The sequence below is a fragment of the Lonchura striata genome, chromosome 15, assembly GCF_046129695.1.
Source record: "Lonchura striata isolate bLonStr1 chromosome 15, bLonStr1.mat, whole genome shotgun sequence".
Taxonomy (NCBI): Eukaryota; Metazoa; Chordata; class Aves; order Passeriformes; family Estrildidae; genus Lonchura; species Lonchura striata.
Window position 1 is genome coordinate 4,034,056 of NC_134617.1, and position 21,004 is coordinate 4,055,059.

General features: G+C 38.6%; 1 protein-coding gene across 12 annotated transcripts in view; it reads left to right on the forward strand.

Moving 5' to 3' along the window:
• EBF1 (EBF transcription factor 1) overlaps nucleotides 1–20,442 on the forward strand; it is a 268,667-nt gene extending 248,225 nt beyond the window's left edge. For 4 of the 12 annotated variants that reach the window (XM_021530735.2, XM_021530733.2, XM_021530734.2 and 1 more), the window contains exons 12-16: nucleotides 8,103–8,168; nucleotides 8,727–8,904; nucleotides 10,347–10,526; nucleotides 12,663–12,857; nucleotides 17,262–20,442. In XM_021530735.2, coding sequence (XP_021386410.1) covers nucleotides 8,103–8,168; nucleotides 8,727–8,904; nucleotides 10,347–10,526; nucleotides 12,663–12,857; nucleotides 17,262–17,293 — 651 coding nt within the window. In that variant the 3' untranslated portion in view covers nucleotides 17,294–20,442. The other 8 variants (XM_021530737.3, XM_021530731.3, XM_021530727.3 and 5 more) reach the window with 6 other exon arrangements.
• Nucleotides 20,443–21,004: the final 562 nt, after the last annotated feature.

Sequence of the window (21,004 nt, forward strand, 5' to 3'; positions counted from 1 at the left end):
GGTTTGGTTTAGTGTGTTGGTTTTTTTTTTCCTCCTTCATCAAAAGAAAGCATGGGTGGCTCTTTAATTCAATGTGATTGAACAATTGAACAAGAGAGAAATTTGGCATATTTAGATATTTATATGGATAAATGCATAAGACAAACTGAAAATAAAATGGACAAAACACTTATCTACAATTAGCACTTTAATTGCTATGCAGCTCCTCTGATTTACCTCAGCAGGATTTTGGCCATGCATTACCAAGCATATTTCTCTATAGATTTAAATGCAGCCAAGTGAATTAAGCCAATACAGAACAGTTTGACCTAATGTGAGATCAATTTAAAAGTGTTATGACTTGATCTGTGTTTGCAAAGTCTTTGTGTATACAAATCATAGAAATAGATATCAGCCTGTCCATTTGCCAGGGAATGTTTTTCACTCTTACAAATACATAATTTGTTATCTGCATTGTGCCATACACAAAATCACAAGTCACAGGTAATCTTTTTTTAATTCCCAATATTCTAGGGAATTTTTCTAATGGACACAATAATATGATCCATAGAATAAAGCTTCTAAAACAGCCTGTGCAGTATCTTCGAATGACAATGTCAGAATTCAGTGTCTCTGTTAATTTTTTCCAAATTCTGTGAAAGGTTACCTAAGTCAAGACCCTTCAAATCATTCAAAACCTTCTTCCGTAAGGAAATGTTTACAACTTCCCAAAAAATATATGAGTATAAAATAGTCAGGAGAAGATTTTGAGCAATAACTCTTTTTTCCCCCCTTTTTTGTTTCTCCCAAGAGGAATGTTAATACCAGCAAGAGGAAGAACTATCAGAAAATCTTATATATACAAAACCAAAAAAAAAAAAAAATCCCCCAAACCTAAAAACTCCTTGATCTTACTAATGAACATATGCTCTAAAGTACTGTAGATGCTCATACAAATAGTTTGGAGAAAATTTGCAAAAAATTAATGCCCAAGGCTCCTACCCAAAATTGTCCTGGGGCTGATAGTGGAGGTGAATAAGGAAAATTTAGAAGGAAAAATGTGCTTTAGGTCATTGTGACAAACCTTTGAGGTCAGATCAAAGAAAAGTGTCTAATGTTGTCATTTGTTTGCTCATATGGATAAATCAGGAATATTTTTCTTTTGCAGCCTAGATAGAGGGGAATAGTGTGAGTCACTGTAACCTGGTGAGATGGAGGGATTTCCATAAAGGAAGTTGGCAAAGGATTTTTTGTTAGTCACTAAATTATGTGGACTTACCCATTTGTGCATCTATTAGATTAGATTAGAGTCTTTGGATAACTCACTGGATGTGACAAACTGGCCACAGTGACAAACTGACCATGAATGATGGGATGGCATAAAAGGAGTGTTTGCAGAACTGGTCTTTCCATGCTACAAACCCCTCAGGTTTTTGTAAAGCTGTAAAATGTTTCCTCTCCTGGTTTAGCTGTTCCAGACTGAGGGGATCTGTCATTAGACCCTCAATCTGTGGGAAATGCTGTAGGGGAGGCCAGAGAATTGCCCCAGTGTTGGCTCAGGAAGGGACGTGTCTGTGAGTCCCAAACATGAGTGACACCTGCCAGCTCTCAGCTGCTGTGAACAGATACAAGGGTTCAGTGCAGGGATATCCACCAGCCCTGCACTGGCTCCATGAAAGGCAGATTGGCCTCATGAGGTAAAATCTGACAGCTCTGAAGGGTTCCTGTGTGTGGCTGTAAATGCCTTTTCCTGGTAAACAGAGGGGTCAGGGGTAAGACATGCTAGGTACTTAGGAGAAGCAAAGTTCTCCAGCTATCAGAGGGACTTGGATGTGAGTCATGACATCAATGTTGTCCCTAAAGTCCCTAAAGGAGATTATTTAAGTCCCAGCAGAGTGATTTTAATTCTGCACATCTGCCCTCTTGTACCCACTCTTCTCCCTTTGTTTAGAGACCCAGCATTAGCAGACAAGTCCAGAACTTTTAGCAACAAAACTCTCTAAATTACTTGCCAGATGCTTCATCTGATGATAACATGGTGGGAGCATCCAGACTGTCCAGTGGCAGTTTATTTAAAGAGTTATTCCAAACCAACAATATTAATGGTGGTTTATTCCATGCCACCCTGTATCTAGATGAAGAACACATCTGTGTTAGCTACTAATTCTGTTGTTTTTACATGCCCATAACGTATGGGAGTGGGGCCACCAGCATGAGTGGTGTGGATTAAAAAAAGAGGCTGATATTTTTTTTTAGTGTTTAACTACACCATATTTCCAGGACATTAATAGGTGTAAGATGGGAGACTTGCAAGGACAGACTTCCAGGTGATCATCATAATTTTGTTCCTTCTTTAGTCAGCAGTATTTGTAAAGAAGACTGTTTGGACAGGGTGTGTTTTCCCCGCATGCATTTATCACCTTTGTGGTTAAGAGGAGTTTTAATCATCGATTCTCAATGTTTATGGCTAAATGCCTGCTCCCATTTGCACTTCAGCATTTGTTCTTTCTGCTGCCTCATAGAGGCTTCCTATATTTTATTTATAAGCTTGGCTCATCGTGGAGCAGGTGGTAAGGTTATGCATGACTGTTTTTAGTGCTGTACATTTAGGCTGTGATTTTCAGTTTGGGTGGAGGCTGATGAGACTACAGTGGCTTGGAAAGACCAAAGTTCTAGCTCCCACTGTAGACATGTTTTCTGGGAAGCTGCCATTGAAATTCAGTGGCAGGAATTCAGTGCATTTCCATCCTGTAGGCAGTGGTAAACTAAATCTCAAGTGAGACACATCATCTTTCTCTCCCATTTTGCCTTCTTGTCTTTGTGGTATCTATATGGTGCTCACTTCTTTGGTATGATTCACTCATAATGCATGGAAACCATTCTGTTTGTTTGTTGGAAAAGTTTTCAGCTTGGTGTGAGTACAAATACCTTTTTAGATAAATGGCCCTGTTATTTTATACTTCCCATTAGGCTGGCACAGTTCCCTCAGTCTTACAGTAAATGGAGGATCTTTACATTTTGAATGGCTTTTATGAGTCTTTATAAAGCTATAATTTCTGAAAATGATACAATAATTCAGTGTTCACTGTTGATGGGGAGAGATGGGAGGTTCTGGACAAGTTGAAGCTCCTGTGTACCAAGCTCAATGTTTGGCATTTTAGATCTTTGGCATTCTTGTAAATGTTTCTCTTGGTTTTGCCTTTAAATTTGAAAGAGGTGTTCACAATTTTATCTTTTAAAGTATAATGCATGCACAAATTTCAAGTGTAAGTTAAAAACTTAACTATCACATTTATTGTTTCACCAACTGAAAACCAAGGGGAAAGTTTGAGCACAAATGACTGTGGTTTTGACTAGAAATTTCAGAATGTGACCTTTCCAAGGTGAAGAAGTGAACTGGAGTCTGATGCTGAGCATTTCAAGTCTGCAGAGGGTTTTTTTTTCTTGCGAGTAGCCATGAGAGTAGGAAGTTAGAAGGCAAAGGCAGGAGGTCAGACATAAGAGTCAAGAAAGTATGAATGACATCATCATCCCTAAGTACCCTCTCAGAAGATGAATGAGCTCTCTCTTGTATTACAATGCTAAAGAGCATTAGAAGGTGATATGATATCCAGACAACACATAAGATAAATGCCTCAGAGGATGCTGGAACAGCTTCCCCCCCACGCCCTCCATGAGTTCATAAATCCTTTGGTGGTCTCAATAATACAATATGTGGCTGGTGAGTGTTATATATTGTGGTCAGCTTCTTCTTGACAAAATTCATTTCGGTTTAACAAGTACCTTGAACATTATCTAATTTAGTTACTTAAGCTGAACAAATCAGTGTAACTCAAGATACCTTTATCTCACCGGACTCGCAGCCCTTTTGGGACACAGAGTGGATTTTTTTTCAAGAGTTTCTGAATAAAAAGTAAGCAGATGTCACAAGAAGAAATACCTCATCTCTTTTAGAACTAACAAAAAATGTGTTTGTCATGATACGTCTTGACACAAAGTGTTTGCATCATGATAAAAATTGAAATGAAAGTTTCATGTTCTTAGTGAAATACTTCTGAAAGGAATGCAGGCCTCCAACAAAATATGTTGAGTTGCTGTAGTATTCGAGGTACATTCAGTCAGAAGTGGATTCAGTTTGAATTTCAGTCTTTGTGCTTCAAAAGTGCAGTTACTCTGATATTACTTATAATATTTTTTCTACAGTAGTATGAGGATATGCAAAGCTGCAGTAGAATTTACTGCTCAGCCCTTCCTTTGAGTATGTAGACACTCTTTAGTATCTTCAGGAGGAAGATTTGATCAAAATATTTAATTGTGAGCCTGTTTCAAAAATTAAAAAAGCAAAAATCCTTCAGTAGAAAATCAGCTTCAGTTTAGAGTAAAAGTGGACTATGTTTTTTTGGTGTACAGATTCTTGGACTGCAGAGTTCTGATGTATAGTATTTAATTACTAAGATAATCTTTCCTTTTCTCAATATTTCCTCATCTGGGATTTTTAGAGAAATAAAATTATTCTCATTTGAAACAAAATACAAAAAAAGAAAACCCTCACTAGGTCTAGCTAAATGCTGCTAAGTCCTTGATTCTAAACCCAAAGCTGTCAGACTTTTAGCAGTAATGGAAAAGTGGATCTTTCTTGACAAATGCCCCCATAAATTAGATATTAGCTTTAGTCAAACTCTGTCTCTCTCAGGAAACATTTCCACTTGCATATTCAGTTGGAAGGACCTTACATGATGACCACTTACTGCTATGAAAATCTAGGCTTCAGAGATGAAGGGCAAGAAAAATATCTGTGAACAAAAGAATATCTGGAGTAGCAGACCTTGAGCTTATGCAGAGATTTCTTTTTGTAGAATGTTAGTTTCACTCACTTTTTGCTCTGTCTGCTTCTCTGTCCCCCCCTCTATCTGTTTATCTGTTATCATCTCAGTGGTAACGTGCAGTATCAATTGGATTTTAAAAGACATAGATCTCTTATACTAGCTGTCCTTTTTTATAATACCTTTTACAAATTTAATCAATGCATTTTAATATACAATATAGTTTAAGTGCAATGTACGATAAATATTCAAGCTTCATCTTAAACATGCTCTAGCCTTTAAATTGTTAAAACTGCAGTGCCCTTTCAATCTACTTACATAATGTCATAAAATATACATTTCAAGGTAAATGAAGTCAGCTACTTCAATTTAGTCCCTCAAACTGGTAGTAAATGAGAGGTTAACACTATGGTGCCAAACCCATTATTGAGTAAATTTAGCACCTTGGACAGCTCTGTAAAATCTTTATTGCTTTCCTGACCCGCTCGTCATGTTCTGTCTATGTGTTCAGTGGCTCTCAGCTCTGATTGAAAGGCAATATATTAGATCCCGAACACAAACATGCTCGGGGGCTGCTTCACTGTGAGCGTAATGACACGGAGGTGAGAACAATTTTCTGGTCACCGCAATCCAAGCACCTTGCAAGGTCTGCTGCTCTAACTCATGGAGGACTTCAGGGGCTCCTTTGTATGTGGAGCAGCTTCTATTGCAATTTAGGCAGAGCTGCAAAAGGTTTAAGATGCATTCAGAAAACAAGAAGTTAATATCTTAAGCCTGTCTTTAGCAGCATTTTATTGTGTATTTTTAAAGCTGGTTAAAGCTATAAAAAGTACCACCAGCTCTGGAATAGAAGATACCACTATTTGACACAGGAGGGTTTTTTTGTAACATCTACTTTGTATGATCTGAAAATGTCATAAACAAGAAATTTTTTTTCTTGTGTGAAAATATTGTTAGAGAAAGTATGAAACTCAAATTTACAGACCCTGAAAATGTTGAAAAAAAAAATAGAATCATTGCCTAGCTAAGAAAATTGAATGCTGCTTGTCGGGAATGTTTCAATAAACCATCATGACAATTAGTTTTATTTACATGCAATATGATATGGCATCAAAGAACTTCCAGTATTTAAGAACTGAAATATATTTGATATGAAGGAGAGCAGCTGTAAGATTCTATGTAATTACCTCATTTTTTAACACGGTTTTCAATCTCTTCTTAGATGCACTCTAACGTTTTTAGCTCAGCATTATATAAATAACTATGATTAGTCAGGTAGAGCAGAAATGACTATTTAAACTTTCTTTTTTTTAGTAATTTGGCATAATGACAGCTTAGGTTAACAATATACCAAAGCAGTTTGTGGGCTCTGTATTACATTCTAATTTTCCATCAGTGAAATATATACTGCAAACAATTTCTACTGAAGTGAAATAAATCCTGGTTTGCAAAGTCAAACACCTGTGCAGTCATTTTCTATCTAAAATCATGAACTGAAAAAGAGAACATTTTTTCAGTAATGTCTCTGTTCTTCTCTAGTTTGAATTTTCAGTGTGAGGCAGAAAAGGCACCTCAGTGTTGTGAGGAATGAGGATTGTTTGTACCTGGATGCTGTTTGTGTCTGTCTGTCCATGATTTTTGACCATGTTGTCAAAAAACAAGGAAAAAAACCACCCCAAACCAACACTTGCAGTTGGGTTTAACACCCCAATCTTAAAAACCAATCAAATGAACGGAACAAACAAAACCCATCAACAGAAAAAGGCTGTAGCAACTTAACTCCTCAGAATCTGTTTCAAGTGTAGTGATTTAAAAATCCATCAATTATGTATTACATCTCACTTCATATGTGGAAAATAATTTAAATGTGTGTTCTGAGACAGGGGTGTGTGCAGCAGAAGGCAAGCCTAAATGTTTACTGGGAGAACAAAAATCCTCCATCTCATTTTTGAATTTAGGACATTATATATGTCATAAGTAGTTACTGCAGTATGACAACTATTTTATGTTATATTATAGAGAATTTAAAATTGAAAAAAAATGCTAATATGCATCTAAAAGCTTGTCATTTGAAGAGTTGTTCAAGGATTTTTGAAGAGGTTATGGTGACAGCAAAATGAATGCAATTATATCTCTATTTTCTGATCAGAGTCTACAGTATATGAAAATTGAGCATTACTGTTTCTTTTTGGTATAAAATATGGCTATTGTGTAAAATATTTTAAGTTTAAAAGTTTAACTTTGTAGAAAACTGTAAAATGCTTAGAACTGGTACTATTTTTGTAAGCTGCTTGCAGAAATATGCCACAGAGAATAGCGTCATGTTAGAATATTAGAGCAGTACTTTAGAGCTGGGAACTACAAAAATACAATGTTTTACTCAAAGCATGTTCTTGACTGGTTTTGATTGGGCATTTGGGAATCTGCTCTGAAAGATGCCATGAAATAATAAGGGGAAAAAATTCTTCTGTGGTAATTCTGCAATGCATTTTTATATTTTCTATCAGAATTATCATCAGGATGCTTTAAAATATAAGAACACAGGAAATACTATTGTTACTTGAATACCAGTATAAAATACCATAAGAAACATTAAATGAAAAGGAATGAATAAGAAAATGGAGGGAAAAAAATTGCCCGAAATGGAGAACTGAATCTCAGACTGTTTTAAAGTCTGCTGTCCATGCAAGGAATATTTCCAGGAATTATTGCCTGGTCCTGGGCTGTTCTCTCACACGCTGCATGTGTTTTCCTCTTGGGCATCATTCCATGCCTGCCCTGACCCCTGGTACCAGGACACAAACTGAAGAGGCCAAAGGGTCACATTACAGCAGCAGGACTGATTGGGTATATTCTGAAGGTGGCCTGCTGGGTAAGGCCACAATTCCTGCAGCATGCAATTAAGAATAAAATAAACACATTGAAGGGATTCATAACATTCTCTGAATGACATTGATTGCAGTAATCTAGTAAATGACCTCGGGATTGTATTCTGCAATAAACCCATGAGTGGTTTATAGTGCAGATGGTAGAGACAATTGAGTGATGTATTTTATTTTGCAGCACCAATGATTCTCACCTTTTGACTTGATTAAGCGTGTGTGTGAATAGGATGAACCAGTGATTTAACACCATTCAGTGGTTGCTGAGAGTTGTTACAATTAAGGTTTACCTGGTGGGAGGAAAAATGAAAAAAAAAAAACACTACAAAACACGGTGCACCTAATAGAAGAGAATATTTGTTTTCCCGACAAGGAGTTTATTGAACTCAGCAGAATGCTTCTGTTTTTATATTGACAGGAAGTAATACTTAAGAGGGCTGCTGATTTAGTAGAAGCACTCTATGGTATGCCACATAATAACCAGGTAAATGCATTCTACTTCAGCAATTCTATATCATGGCTATTTCTTGGCTGTATAGATAGGTTAGGGGCTAAAGGGATATGATGCTACAATGGGAGACAAGAATAAATGTAGAGGGCAATGCCATATCTGGAGGGGGTTTAGTTCGCTTGTTTTATTTTTTAAAGGGTGTGAATTTAGTGTTTGTAAAAACACCATGGAGGCATCCGCCCACTTTCACCAGATCCTATATAATATGAGCAATGTTGTACATTATGTCTTGCCACCAGTGACTTCTCCGTCTTCCCCTAAAGAGATCCAGCCCAGGCTCCAGCCCCATCCTGCCAGTTGATCTTTTTATACAAAGTGTGGCCACTGGGACAGAGACTTCCAACTCTCTTAGCACAGATGTCAGGATTTAACAGGAAGATCCTATAAGCATGAACTCTCTGTCAGCCAGCTGGTTTAGAAAGAAAAGCATCTCCTTTGGACAGGGAAATGTTTCATTTGAGTCTGTAAGAAGAGGTTTGTCAGAGTCTCTTTGGTAACTCTGCTATGTTTTTTTTTTTCCTTATCCTGCAGGAAATAATCCTGAAAAGAGCTGCAGACATCGCCGAAGCGCTCTACAGCGTCCCCCGCAACCACAACCAGCTCCCCGCCCTCGCCAACACCTCCGTCCACGCGGGAATGATGGGAGTGAATTCCTTCAGTGGCCAGCTCGCTGTCAATGTCTCCGAAGCCTCCCAAGCCACCAACCAGGGTCAGCAGAAGCCTCATCTTCCTCTCTCTGTGGATCTTTTCTGATAGAAGTCAGGGGGTGTGCGGAGCAGTGGCAGAGGGATGGCTCAGTGCTGGAGCAGGGCTGGGCGGCCCATCCCAGACCCTTGGAATGACACAGGATGGGGCTGCCCTAACTCGGGAAAAGCGCTGCTGCCTGTCTCTAAATAGCTTTTCATTCTGCCCAGAGCATCGCTTGTCTTTGTGTTTAAATCCCACTAATTTTAATCAGCTTCAGCATGTACTTAACGTTAAGTACTTGCTTATATATTTTCCTGAGCATGGATGATCTCTCAGTCTGGGCTTTGTGTAGCACTTATTATAATATGAAGTTATCCCTTTAATGTTTATCTATTTAATTTGGGTTTGTTTTGCAAGAGATAGAGTATTGGAACTGTGTTTTTTTCAGAGTTTGAGTCTTTCATAAATTTTTCAACTAGCAAAGAATACAAATATTTAGAAAGACATTTTCAGAGCTTATTGAATATTTAAAATAAAGTGTTTTTATTATAAAATCAGTATTGGTTTAAAATAAAAGTTAAAAATAAAAAAAAAAGGTGAAGAACAATTTTGTAAAAGCTCTTTGCATTTTGCCCTCTCCTTTGCTCAGCTCTATATATTACCCAACTTAAAAATACATTTGAATGAGAAAGTGTTAGGATGAGGCTGTTGCTAGAAGAGCAGAAACAAATTTTTTTGCATTACAATAAAAAAACACAAAATTATTTTTAGATTGAAATATTTTATGCTGTGTGTTAGGCAGAAAAATTGGCATTTTTTTCTTCTAGGAGTGAAGATGCATATTTTGTATTTCTGTGGCTTCTAGAAACAAATCTTTCCTTATGAATATTTGGATATGAGTTTCCTAAAATGTCATTTCCAGAATTAGGTAGAGATTGAAATTTTAACTTGCTGTCAAATTTGATGCTCATTTCCCACTGACATAATGATACCAAGGCAAAAAGACAAAGGATATCCCACAAGCTGGAGAAATACAGTCTGTTTCCTGAAGTGTGCAGTGAGCATCTGAGGTGTGTTAAATGCCAGCGACATCAGAACAGAGTTAACAACAATCACGTGCTTTTAACATACCTTGAGTGGGTCTGGACTCCTCACTCTGAAAATGTAGGTCGTGTTTATCCATTTGCTACAAGCAGCCCTTTCAGAGCGAGGGTTCCTCTGCCACCCCGAGCTGATCTTTGCTCCAGGGCATCCCTGGGTTGCCTGGGGAGCTCTGCAGGCTCCAACTCCCTCCTTCTGCATCAGCCTGGGCAGGGACAGCTCCAATGTGGGTACCTGGTGCTGCTGGGGGTCAGTCCTGTCCCTCTCTGCACTCCCTGGCTGGACTGAGCTCCCCCTTGGTTTGTGTAGGGAGCTGCTGTGGGGCTAATTCCAATTTCTGCCTGTGTTCCCTCCCCACGCAAGGTTTCACTCGCAACTCCAGCAGTGTGTCACCTCATGGCTACGTGCCAAGCACCACCCCGCAGCAGACAAACTACAACTCTGTCACAACAAGCATGAATGGCTATGGGAACGCTGGAATGTCAAATTTAGGCGGTTCTCCAACCTTCCTGAATGGATCTGCTGCCAATTCTCCCTATGCCAGTGAGTATTTTATGTCTTTTCTGCATTTTGCACATTTTCATTAGAAGGAGGCGGTAGATTTTCTCTGATGCTCAGTACTTATTTTCTATTTTGAGCACTTGAAATAGAACTTGGTCTTTTGTCTCCTGTCCAAAGCACTGATCTTTGATGCACTTTGAGGACTTCAGTGTAGCCAGAAATCCTCCTCTCTGTTTTCATATTACTATTATTAATTATTATTATTATTTTCTTTTATTTGGGAGCCTTAAAAGAGCTTACAAAGGATAATCTCTCATGATTTAGTCTGATAGTTTCAACACATACCTTATACTCTAATAAGAAACACTGTCCTCAACTTCTCAGCAAATAATACATCCATAACCTTTATAAAAATTACAGATCAATACTGGGCCTCAGCTTGATTGTTTATATCCCACTTGCTTTTTAAGTAATATTACTTTAACTTCACTGAGTCAGTAAAATGTGACAAAGGCTCTTAGATTTTGTGTTTTAGTGTCAGTACAGTGAATGACACAAAAATGTGAGTCATACAAATCATACATCTCATGGTGTGAAGAGCTTATGGTCTACAGTCCCAGTCATGGAAATATTTATGTGCAGGACTAACTTTCTGCATTTTGATATTAAAGGTTTAGTAAGATGTTTAAATATAAATACATTTCTATTGGTATATAAATACATTTCTATTGGTAAAGTGAACCTTTTCTGCAGCTGAGCTCAGTAGCTCCCGGTCACATGAGAAATTGAATGAGCAGGACCTGCCCAATTCCTCTGACATTGCTCATGAGGCATAAAGGATTCCACTGACATCTCTAGGAAGCTGACAGCAGAATCAGGATGGAAGGTCTGGACACATAAATAGATTTATAGGCTGTGACTGTAGCATGGACAGGACAAACCGACTGCTGCAAGTACCAAGGTTTACACAGCAAATCTGAAACTAATGGTGTAACAGCAGCAATGAATTATTTTGAATTGCATCAGAATAAAAAAGGGAATAAGAACTCTGAATAAAATACTCAACTCCAAGGCTTCTCCTCTGCTGCAAATTTAGAAAAAATTATTTACCCACATAACTAGTATTTATAACCTGAGAATTGCTAACCAGTGATTATTTTTGTACTCTAATAATAATGTAACATGTAATGTTACAAAGTACCTTACTTATTAAGTTGGATTTACTGTCACAGAATCTGCACACTCTGAATTCATAATATAACATGATTGATGAGACATCTCCTTTTGGAAGCAGATGCCAGTAATGCATTTAAAATACTGTGGCAGTGTATTATTTCATATTTATGAACGGAGTCCTCTTTAGAATAGCACTTCACTTCCTAGCCTTGACTCTCTATTCTGTTTATATTTTGGGAGATTTTCTTGGTTGATCTGTCATTCTGCTAATGTCTAATCCATTGAATCAGAAAATGCTTCAATCATGACCTGAAAATTAAAAGGTGGCATTCTTAATTAAATCAATAAACTAATTGCTGTATAGTAGCAATTCAATTTAGGTGCTTTGATTGCTCTCCCTTAGCAAGTACTTCCAGACACAGAGTGACTTCAGACTAAGATTGTATCTGTCAGACTGTGAAACTTTGAACATTTAATTTCCATTAATTGATTTCCTCAGTGTTAACAAATATGATATCAGATTCTCAAATAAGAACCTAAATAGGGTAATTTTTATCTACATAAATGCAAATAAAATAATAATTCAAAGCCCAGATGATCAGAATTTTACTCTATAATATGTAATTATTCACAGCCACTTGTATAACTAAGCAGTTTCTAAACAGGACAAAGAATGGGATGTCACATTTGGTCCTTTTTTTGTTGTTGTTGTTGAATAAGAGGGGAAACCAGCATTGCCTTCTGAATATTAAAGTAGCTTATTTTCATGAAAAGAAATTTGTTTAAAAGCTTGATGGTAAATACATGAACCAAAGATATTTGTTGCACTTTATAGTCAAATAATGGTTTACTGAAATTCCCATGTAGCACATTTGCATTCTGAACAGTCAGTTCATCCCTGAAAGAATCTAGAGCATCCAGGAATGAGAATTCTCTTGTTTCTGCAACCTGTTATCATTGAGTTCTAAGGAATGCCTTTTTGGGGGTCTTTCTTCCCTCCAGTTGTGCCATCAAGTCCAACAATGGCCTCCTCCACTAGCCTCCCCTCCAACTGTAGCAGCTCCTCCGGGATTTTCTCCTTCTCACCAGCCAACATGGTCTCAGCGGTGAAACAGAAGAGTGCGTTTGCGCCTGTCGTGAGACCCCAAACCTCCCCCCCTCCCACCTGCACCAGCACCAATGGCAATAGCCTGCAAGGTAGGTGGAAGCACAGGAGGTGGCTGCTCCCAGCTGCCCCAGGGCAGCCAAGGCAATGGGGGATCCCTGGTGGGCTCTGTCCTAAACTTTCCTCCTGCACAGAGTAACTGACTGCACCCCCAGCCCACCCTGGAGCCTGCAGGTGTTTGGCAACCACCCCATCTCTAACCCAGCTAATACTGCTGAATTGAGAGGCTGTGTCTTTTAAAGCACAGACCTACTGTTTTGATAAACACAAGTAATATTTCAGCTTACTAATACCGTCCTTTTTCTTTCTTTCCTCTCTTATTCCCTGTTGTCGTCCTTTATCAGACCAGTCTTTTGTGGACTCTAGCAAGTACTCCACTGCAGGGTCTCTCCAGGGGCTGGCCTTCTCCTGAAGTACGTCACTCAATCTTCCCTTCCTTTTTGTCCTTTGTCATAGTACACTTGTGCAGAAATCCTACTGAGAGCAAATAGAGCGTTACAGAGCTTGGCACAAACCTCCCCTTTCACAAACAGGAGGTGCATTGCAAACTAACAGCAGCATTTTCTACTTTAACTCACACCAGGGCAAACATTAGTTTCCACTGATTAATGTACTCCTGTGCCAATTCATTCCAGAAAAGGCACGGGGCCTTTTGGAAAGCCTATTGAACTGTTGGTATCAAGGGGCTGCTCCTTTTCTGCATCCCTTCCCCTCTCATTACAAGTTCTCCAGCATTAGTATCTAAATCCATTGAAGGGTTGGTGCAGGCGAGGCAGTGACAGAGAAAATCTTGTCAAACTGAGGGTGCTGCAAAGCCCAGCACTGCCCATCTCATTGTTTGGCTGAGTCTGTTTTACACCATGCCCAAACCTCCCCGTGTGGTTCCCTCACTGCACATCACCGTGCTGAGAGAGGCATTTTCATGCTTGCTTAGATCCAGGGGCTTCCTTAAGCAGATGCAGCCAGCTGCCTCCAGCTGCCAGAGGTGGGAAATATTCCATGCTGTGCATTGTGCTTCCTCCAGACCTGAGATTTGTTTCCTTTCCATGAGCCTGTGCAAATTATCCAAAGGGCATCGGGTGAGGAATAAAATCTATCCTTTTTTAAGCCAGGTTCAGAAGGAGGTGTGCAGAGCAGGATGGTTGCACAAACTCCACATGTCACTCAGCCTCTGGAAAGAGGAACACTGGGCTTGAAGACAAAATGCTGATAGTACCATTAGCAGCCAAAAAAAAAAAAAAAAAATCTATATGCAAGCAGAATGGAAGGAATTAATTCATAAAAGCTTGGATCTATTGTGCCTGAAGGAAAGCACTGTCCTCAGTGCATGTTACACTGGTAAACTGGCAGGAGGAATCCTTCAAGGTTCACCCACACACAGAAAAACTGTGCAGAAATTTTAAATTGACTAGGAACTAATAAGCAGATCTTGGGTACCTTCAGTTAGGACTTTGTTAGAAATACAAACTGTGTCAGGAATAAGACAAAATGAAATTTTCAGGTAAACTACAGCATTTAGGAGATTTGATTTTCATTTAAAAGAATTGGCAGTGCTGGCATGCTTCAAGTTTAAAAAAAAAAACAGCTAATAATATTTCCCTTCTGAAATAAAAAAAAAACAAACTGAAAATAATTTTAAAAATAGCAAGCTTTTCAACAGGTTAGCATTGTTTTCATCTCTTCACCTTGTCCCATCTTGTTGTGGATGGAGATAAAAAACAAGTAACAGGAGAAATCTTTTTCAGGCACTGTTTCTCCTTTCACAAGACACAGAATTCTCAGATTCTGTGTACTCAGTTATGAAAAGCAACTATGGAATGAGCCGAGAGCACTGGACACACCTGGAGCTGTCTGATTGCCTCCTCATTATGTCACCTCCACATCTGCAGTGCCCAGGAACCACACAGATCTGAGCATTTCCCCTAATTTTTGTTTAGCAATTCAGTTTTCATAATAGGAATGAGACTCCAAGAGATGGTTCATTTCTAGGTCATCGCTGAACTTCTTGGTGAGTTAAAGGCACACAGCCTTTGGTCCTGTGCCTCCTGACACCACCTGAGGCTTGTAATAATCACTCAGAGATGCACTGCCTGTTGTGCCTTAATGCTTAAATAAACAACCATGTATAAGGAGGCTGTCTTATCTCTCTTGGGCTTCTGGATACATCAGAAAGCAATCAAGCTTTCCTTATGTAGCTTAGATATCAGCAGAACTCACTAAAACAGCAGCCAGGCTTATCTGTTTTTCTCTTTGCCATGCAATTTTGTAAAACCCCAAATACATTATTTCTGTAATTTGCTGGCAGCAAATACAAATTAGTATATGATAGAAGAAATAAAGGCCATTGGTGGGAGCTTTTCTATTCTCTGCCCTCCCTTTTTGGAGGTGGTGTGATCTCATACCTGCACTGTTTCCCACTGATATCTCTGTTTTCAGGATCAATAACAGGCTACAGCTGGGAGAATTTGCATGACTAGATGTAGCACTTATGGAATAAAAGTGGAGTGATCTAAATGAAGACTTGGAAAGAATGGAAATATCAAAGCTTTTAGGCAGAAAAGATATCATTTGCCTTGTAATTTAATTCAGAATTTCAGAGCTCTTCAAAAACAATGATGCTTTGAAAAAAAAGGAGCTAAGATCTGCCTCTGTGCCATTTGTTTCTAATAGCAGAAGGTACGTGGCTGATCTGTAACCACAGGGAAATGTCTAAATCATAAAGGGAGGAACTGCAATTATCTCACCTTTTTTGGGCTCCTACCCAGGGTAGACAGCTGTCCTGTCCCAAGAGACACAATTCTTGACCAATTATTGATGAAATTGATTTGCTTCTGATGAATCTTTCAGATTGAGTATTAGAATAATATCGTGACATTCTCTGAAGAAAAGATATTTTTTCTAAAAGAAAGCAATACCTTGTCCTAAAGAGTTCTCTATGCTTCTCACCTATCTTCCTGTAGGACTTAAATCAACTTAACTCACCTTTTTATCCCTTTTATCCTCACTTACTCCTTGAAGAACCCTCATGTGGGGAGCCACAATCAGTACAGTGATTCCACACGATAAATTCCAATAACTGAAATGCTGGTGCAATGTGCCACCTCTGAGGGTGGCCTGTTGCAAACATGCTGGATGTGTTTTGCATTCTCTCCTTCTCCCCTCGTTTTATTTCATTTAATCAGTGCAGTTTACTCGAGCTGTTCTCCCCTTGCTGATTAGACTTGTAATTCTTGCACATATGGTGGTGTTTGTGGAGAAAACATTTCCCTCCTCTCCCCCTCCAACCCCAAATCTGTGAGTCTTTTACTTTGGCTCTGTTCTTATCAAATAATTGCAGCTGTAATTAAAGCACAATGAATCAGCACCAGTCACAAGGGTGAGTCCTTCCTTAAGAAATTACATGTCCAGATGTCTGGAATGGCAGGCAGCATTTAAATCATGTGCCTGGAAAGTGCTGCCAACCTGAAGGCGAATCTGTTTTCTACCTTTTGGCAAATAACTGTGCAACTGGCATTTTAGAGACACGTTGTTTTTACAGTTCCCACCATAAACTTCCATGACTACCCCTGTAATGATGTGCCTGCTCACCGTGTGTCACTGGCACACTTGGGATGTCTGATCTGAGACCCCTGTAAATACAGAGAGATGGAGCTGGAGGTCAATTTATGGGCAAAACTGTCCCTGTTGAATTTTCATAAATATCTGTCTGCTAAGAGAGGTGGTGGTTTCATAGAAAATGAGGTAGGAAGCATAATAAAGAAATGCTGATGATTCAACTTAGCCAGCAAAAGAGAAAACATCCTGAATTAACATTCACCTCTGACTCACTGATGGAGTTGGTGGCATCTACTACAGGTGCAAAAGGAAAGATGCTGGCCTGCTAACCCAGGAGTTGAGCATGTATTTCAATTTCAAAATTGGATTTGGGAGTTTAAGTCCTTTTCTGAGCTCCTGGAAATGCATACATAAGTCCCAGGGGTGAGCACTGACCTTTGGGAGGGCTGGCACAGGGGAATGACTCCAGCTGTTTTCTCTAATTTGGTACAAATACCTGCTTTGCTTTTAAAAGTAACAGAAAGAGTGGAAATGGCTGGGTGGAGCCAAAGCTTCTCAGCATTTGGGGATTTTGAAACTAAAAGCAGAAAAATAAATTGGGGTCTGATACTGATATGGAGGGAGGGCACTTTTTCTACAGGAAAATCAGTAATTTCAGCAAAGTCACTTGCAATTTGAATCTTTTTCCAGTCAAAAGGAAACTTTTCATGATTCTTGTGTACATAGTTGTCTCTTATGAGTGATATATATAAATTTAACTCAAAGTATATCGACTACATTGCAAGTAAATGTTTAAAGCTATGAGGATTATAACAGTTGCTTAATAATGCAGAAAAATTAACTTTTCCCCTCTCTCTCTCCCTTCCGTTTCCTTCCAACAGCTATATCTGGCATGATTGTTCCCCCCATGTGAAAGAATTGCCTTGAAGAATTTTATTAATGAAGAGGTTGAATTCTGCTTCTGATACAAGTCCCAGAGTGGAACTTTTTACTCAGGCCTTTTTAAAAATAAAAAAGAAATAAAGAAGGATCTTACAATAACTGCAGATTTTTAAACAAAAGAAAAATCACCATCCTTGCAAATACTGAAATTAACAATCCACAATTGCAAGGTGTTGATTCAAGTTGTCCATCCCAAATACCTGGGAGATATATTTATTGTATGTTGATAAAAAATCCACTTTTTTTTTTTTTTTTTTTTTTTTGGCGGGGGGGTGGGGGCTTGCTTTTATTTCCTTCTGTTTTTTTTGTGGGTTTTTTTAAGGCTTGATTTAACTCAACACCATTTGTCTTTTATAAATCATACAATTACACAAGGGACACTAGAGATGGAACTCCACATTTTTAATTTATGCTTTTTTTTTTTTAAAGCTGTGTAAAGAAGAATAAAGTGGTGTCATTTGCATACAAGCCTGTATGGGACAGAATAGAAGTGCCAGTTAGTTTTTCATAGAAGAATTATGGCCATTTAATTAAGGGTCGGCTCATATATGTTGCTTATCCAGTGGTGACTTGCTGATATGAAGCATTTTTAATCTTCTGATTAAACAGATATCACTCCCAAGAATGCTGATATTTTTGGATTATGAGGGCTGGGGTGAGGGGTGGGATTAGTAACCTCTACCTTTAATATCAGGCTGCAAAATTGTGTAAATAACCCAAGAGGAAAAGCTCATCCCAGAACACCAGGTTGGAGGGGGACCTTCGGGTCCAACTTTTCTTGGCAAAAAAAGCAGGTGGAAGGGAAGGTCGGGGTGGAAATATCAAAAATGTTTCCTCTGGAAGTGTAAACCCAGTGCCTGCAGGTGCAGAGCCAGAGCTGCTGGAGGAGTGAGCAGGACCCCTCTCTTTGGGGTGATATCTCAGACCCCCCAAGGCTCCCCTTCCCCGGGCACAGCCTCCCCTGTGGGTTTGGCACGGGGGGCACAGACTGGGCCATCCCGGGGGTCCCAGCCCCTCTGCCCTGCCCTGCTGGGCAGGATGGGCTCAGCCTCAGGGGGGTCTGACCCTCCCCACCCCAAACCCCTCCTGGCCCAGCTCCCACTGGCCCCGTTCCTGTATCAGCCGACCCTCCCAGTTCTGCCACGCTCCAGCCAGGACAGGGAACTGCTTTTGAGTAGTGAAACTTGACTTTGGGGTGGGGGGTTTCAAATCAAAACCATAGCTTCTGTTTTACGACAAAAAGAAATTTTGCTATCATTATCTGGGAAGTGTTCTTAAAAATTATTAGTCAAAGAGGCAGCAAAGCTCTGAAGATGCATTACCTGATATTTTTTCTTTGCTGTTGTGTTTTGTATGTAGTTATAAATACTGTAGATTTTTTGTGATTTTTTGCCAAAGTTGTTGTTCTATTTATACATTTTAACGTCTTAAGACAGTTTTTCAATATCACAAAAAAGAAAAAAAATTTACTGCATATTTTGCAAAAAGAGCTCACTACCTTTAGCTTGCACATACTTGCAAATTAATTAAAGAAAAAAAAAGCTTTTTGTTTCTGTTTTTTTTTGTTCGTTTGTTTTACGGGGGATTTTGTAAAATATCCATATAAATAATGTATTTATCTTTGGAATTTGTACATTGCTTTTTGTCCCCTACAAGTTTATTTTATTGTGTATGTTTGCTATGTGAAAAGTGCTGATTTGTTTGGTCATTCACCGTTGTATTAGCTGTTTAAATGTGATTTTAATACATTTCATTTATAGGGTTGTTTTTTTTAGTATTGTTTAAAACCATGCTTCCATTTTTTTTTAATTTCCACCCAAAAGCCATTGTCTATTTTTGTATTATTTGTAAGTTAAGAAGTTTTTTCCAATATATGGCAAAAAGTAGCATATTATTCTTGTAGCATTTAGTTATGTAGATTTTAAAAAAAAATGTATCCTTTGCTTTTGAGGCTTAACAAAAACTAATGCTGTTTTACTCTATTAATATGCATGGGATTTCTCCTCTTTGGAGTGACGCATTTTTGTGCATTAAATATGGGGAGAAACTTCATAGAACCCAATGAAAATACTTTCTTTCTTAAGTCTGCTTGTATATTTCTCTGTCTTTCACATAAATATAAACCAGCAGATTGGATGCCTTAACAATGCAAATCATATTCATTTCACTTGTACATTGTACTGTGCACCAGAACTGTCAATCATCACTAACATTCTAAGAAAAAAAAAAAAAGGAATTGAAAAGCACAAAAGAACTGTTTTGTTACCTTAAAACAATATAACTTTTTTCTAGTCGAGCAAGAAATCATTTACAACGATGCTGCAACTGTGCATGCTTCCTGTATGAATTTTGCAATGGTTTTCACTAGAATGTCACAGTGTGATCTTTGGGGGGAAGGGAAAGAAAAACAGGATTTTTTTTTTTTTTTTTCATGGTGAGAAAATAAAAGAAGAGAGAACTGGAAAAAATGTGAGAGACATCAGTTTATTGCTTCTCTGTATTCCAAGTGATTATTCTAATTCACATAATAAGCAACAGCACGACAATGTAATCAAATTTAAAGCCATATTTTGTCCAGTGACGCCATCAATTACTCTTGTAGAGCTCCACTCAGTCCTAGCAGTTCTGACACCACTTTAGCCACATTTGTAGTCTCTACTCCAGTGTCCAAAGAGCCTTTGGCAATGTGCATAATTCCATTCTTTTGCAGCTATTTATCGTGATCTAATCAATGGGAATTTGTCAAAAATCTCCCCTGCACCACCCTTTGTCTTTTACAAAGTAAAAGATGCAGCTGTTTACAGAATATGGCTTTAAGTGGAAACATTCAGATTTCAGTTTTAACAAGGTGAAGCTTCACAATGACTGGATTGCATAAAGTAATGCCTATTTCCTCACAGTTGTACTAGGATGCAGCTAAAATGAAGTCATCTCTGAAACTACTAACCTTTCACCTTCTTATCTAAATCTTTTTGAATAGACACACACACTGTACAGTTCTATTGTTAGAGAAACTAACTACTGTAGAGATTGTTATAATTTTTTTGCAGAAATTCAAGCTGTAAAAACTTTTCAACTTTCACAATATTTAATTAAAGTTACTTCCTGTCTGTGAATACAGCTCCTAGTTGTGTGTTTATTTTTCTGCCTCTGCTAGTCAGTAGATGAGAAGAGAAAAAAAAAAAAAGAATATAGAAGCCAGAGGCTACTGAATTGTCTTCCTGAAATTAAGGCGAGACAGAAATTCATGGAATTACACAGTGACATGTGGTGAATGCTGGTGCACTGAAATGCCTTTCCCTCTGTCTCGAATGGATTTCAAAGGATCCTCACTTGGAATGCTGAATATTCATCCTGTTAATCTTATTATTTCCATTGTTTCAGAGTATTGTTTGCCCATAGGACCAACATATTTTTTTAGGGGATTTCAGGGGCATATTTATCTTTAGGTGCTCAGTTGCAAGAGCTGTCTCTCTCTAAACACAGTGCTCATGGAGCACCAGGCACATCCTACCCTGTGCCAGAGACCCAGGGAGTGGGGAGTTTTTCTCTGGGTATTATTTCAGTCAGTGGCAGCACATCCATGTGTCCAGTGACTGCCCCAGGAGCTGCATCTGCCTGTGCTGAGCTCCTTGACCATGAAGGAGGCTCCTACAGAGGATTTCCATTCTTCTACCCTTCC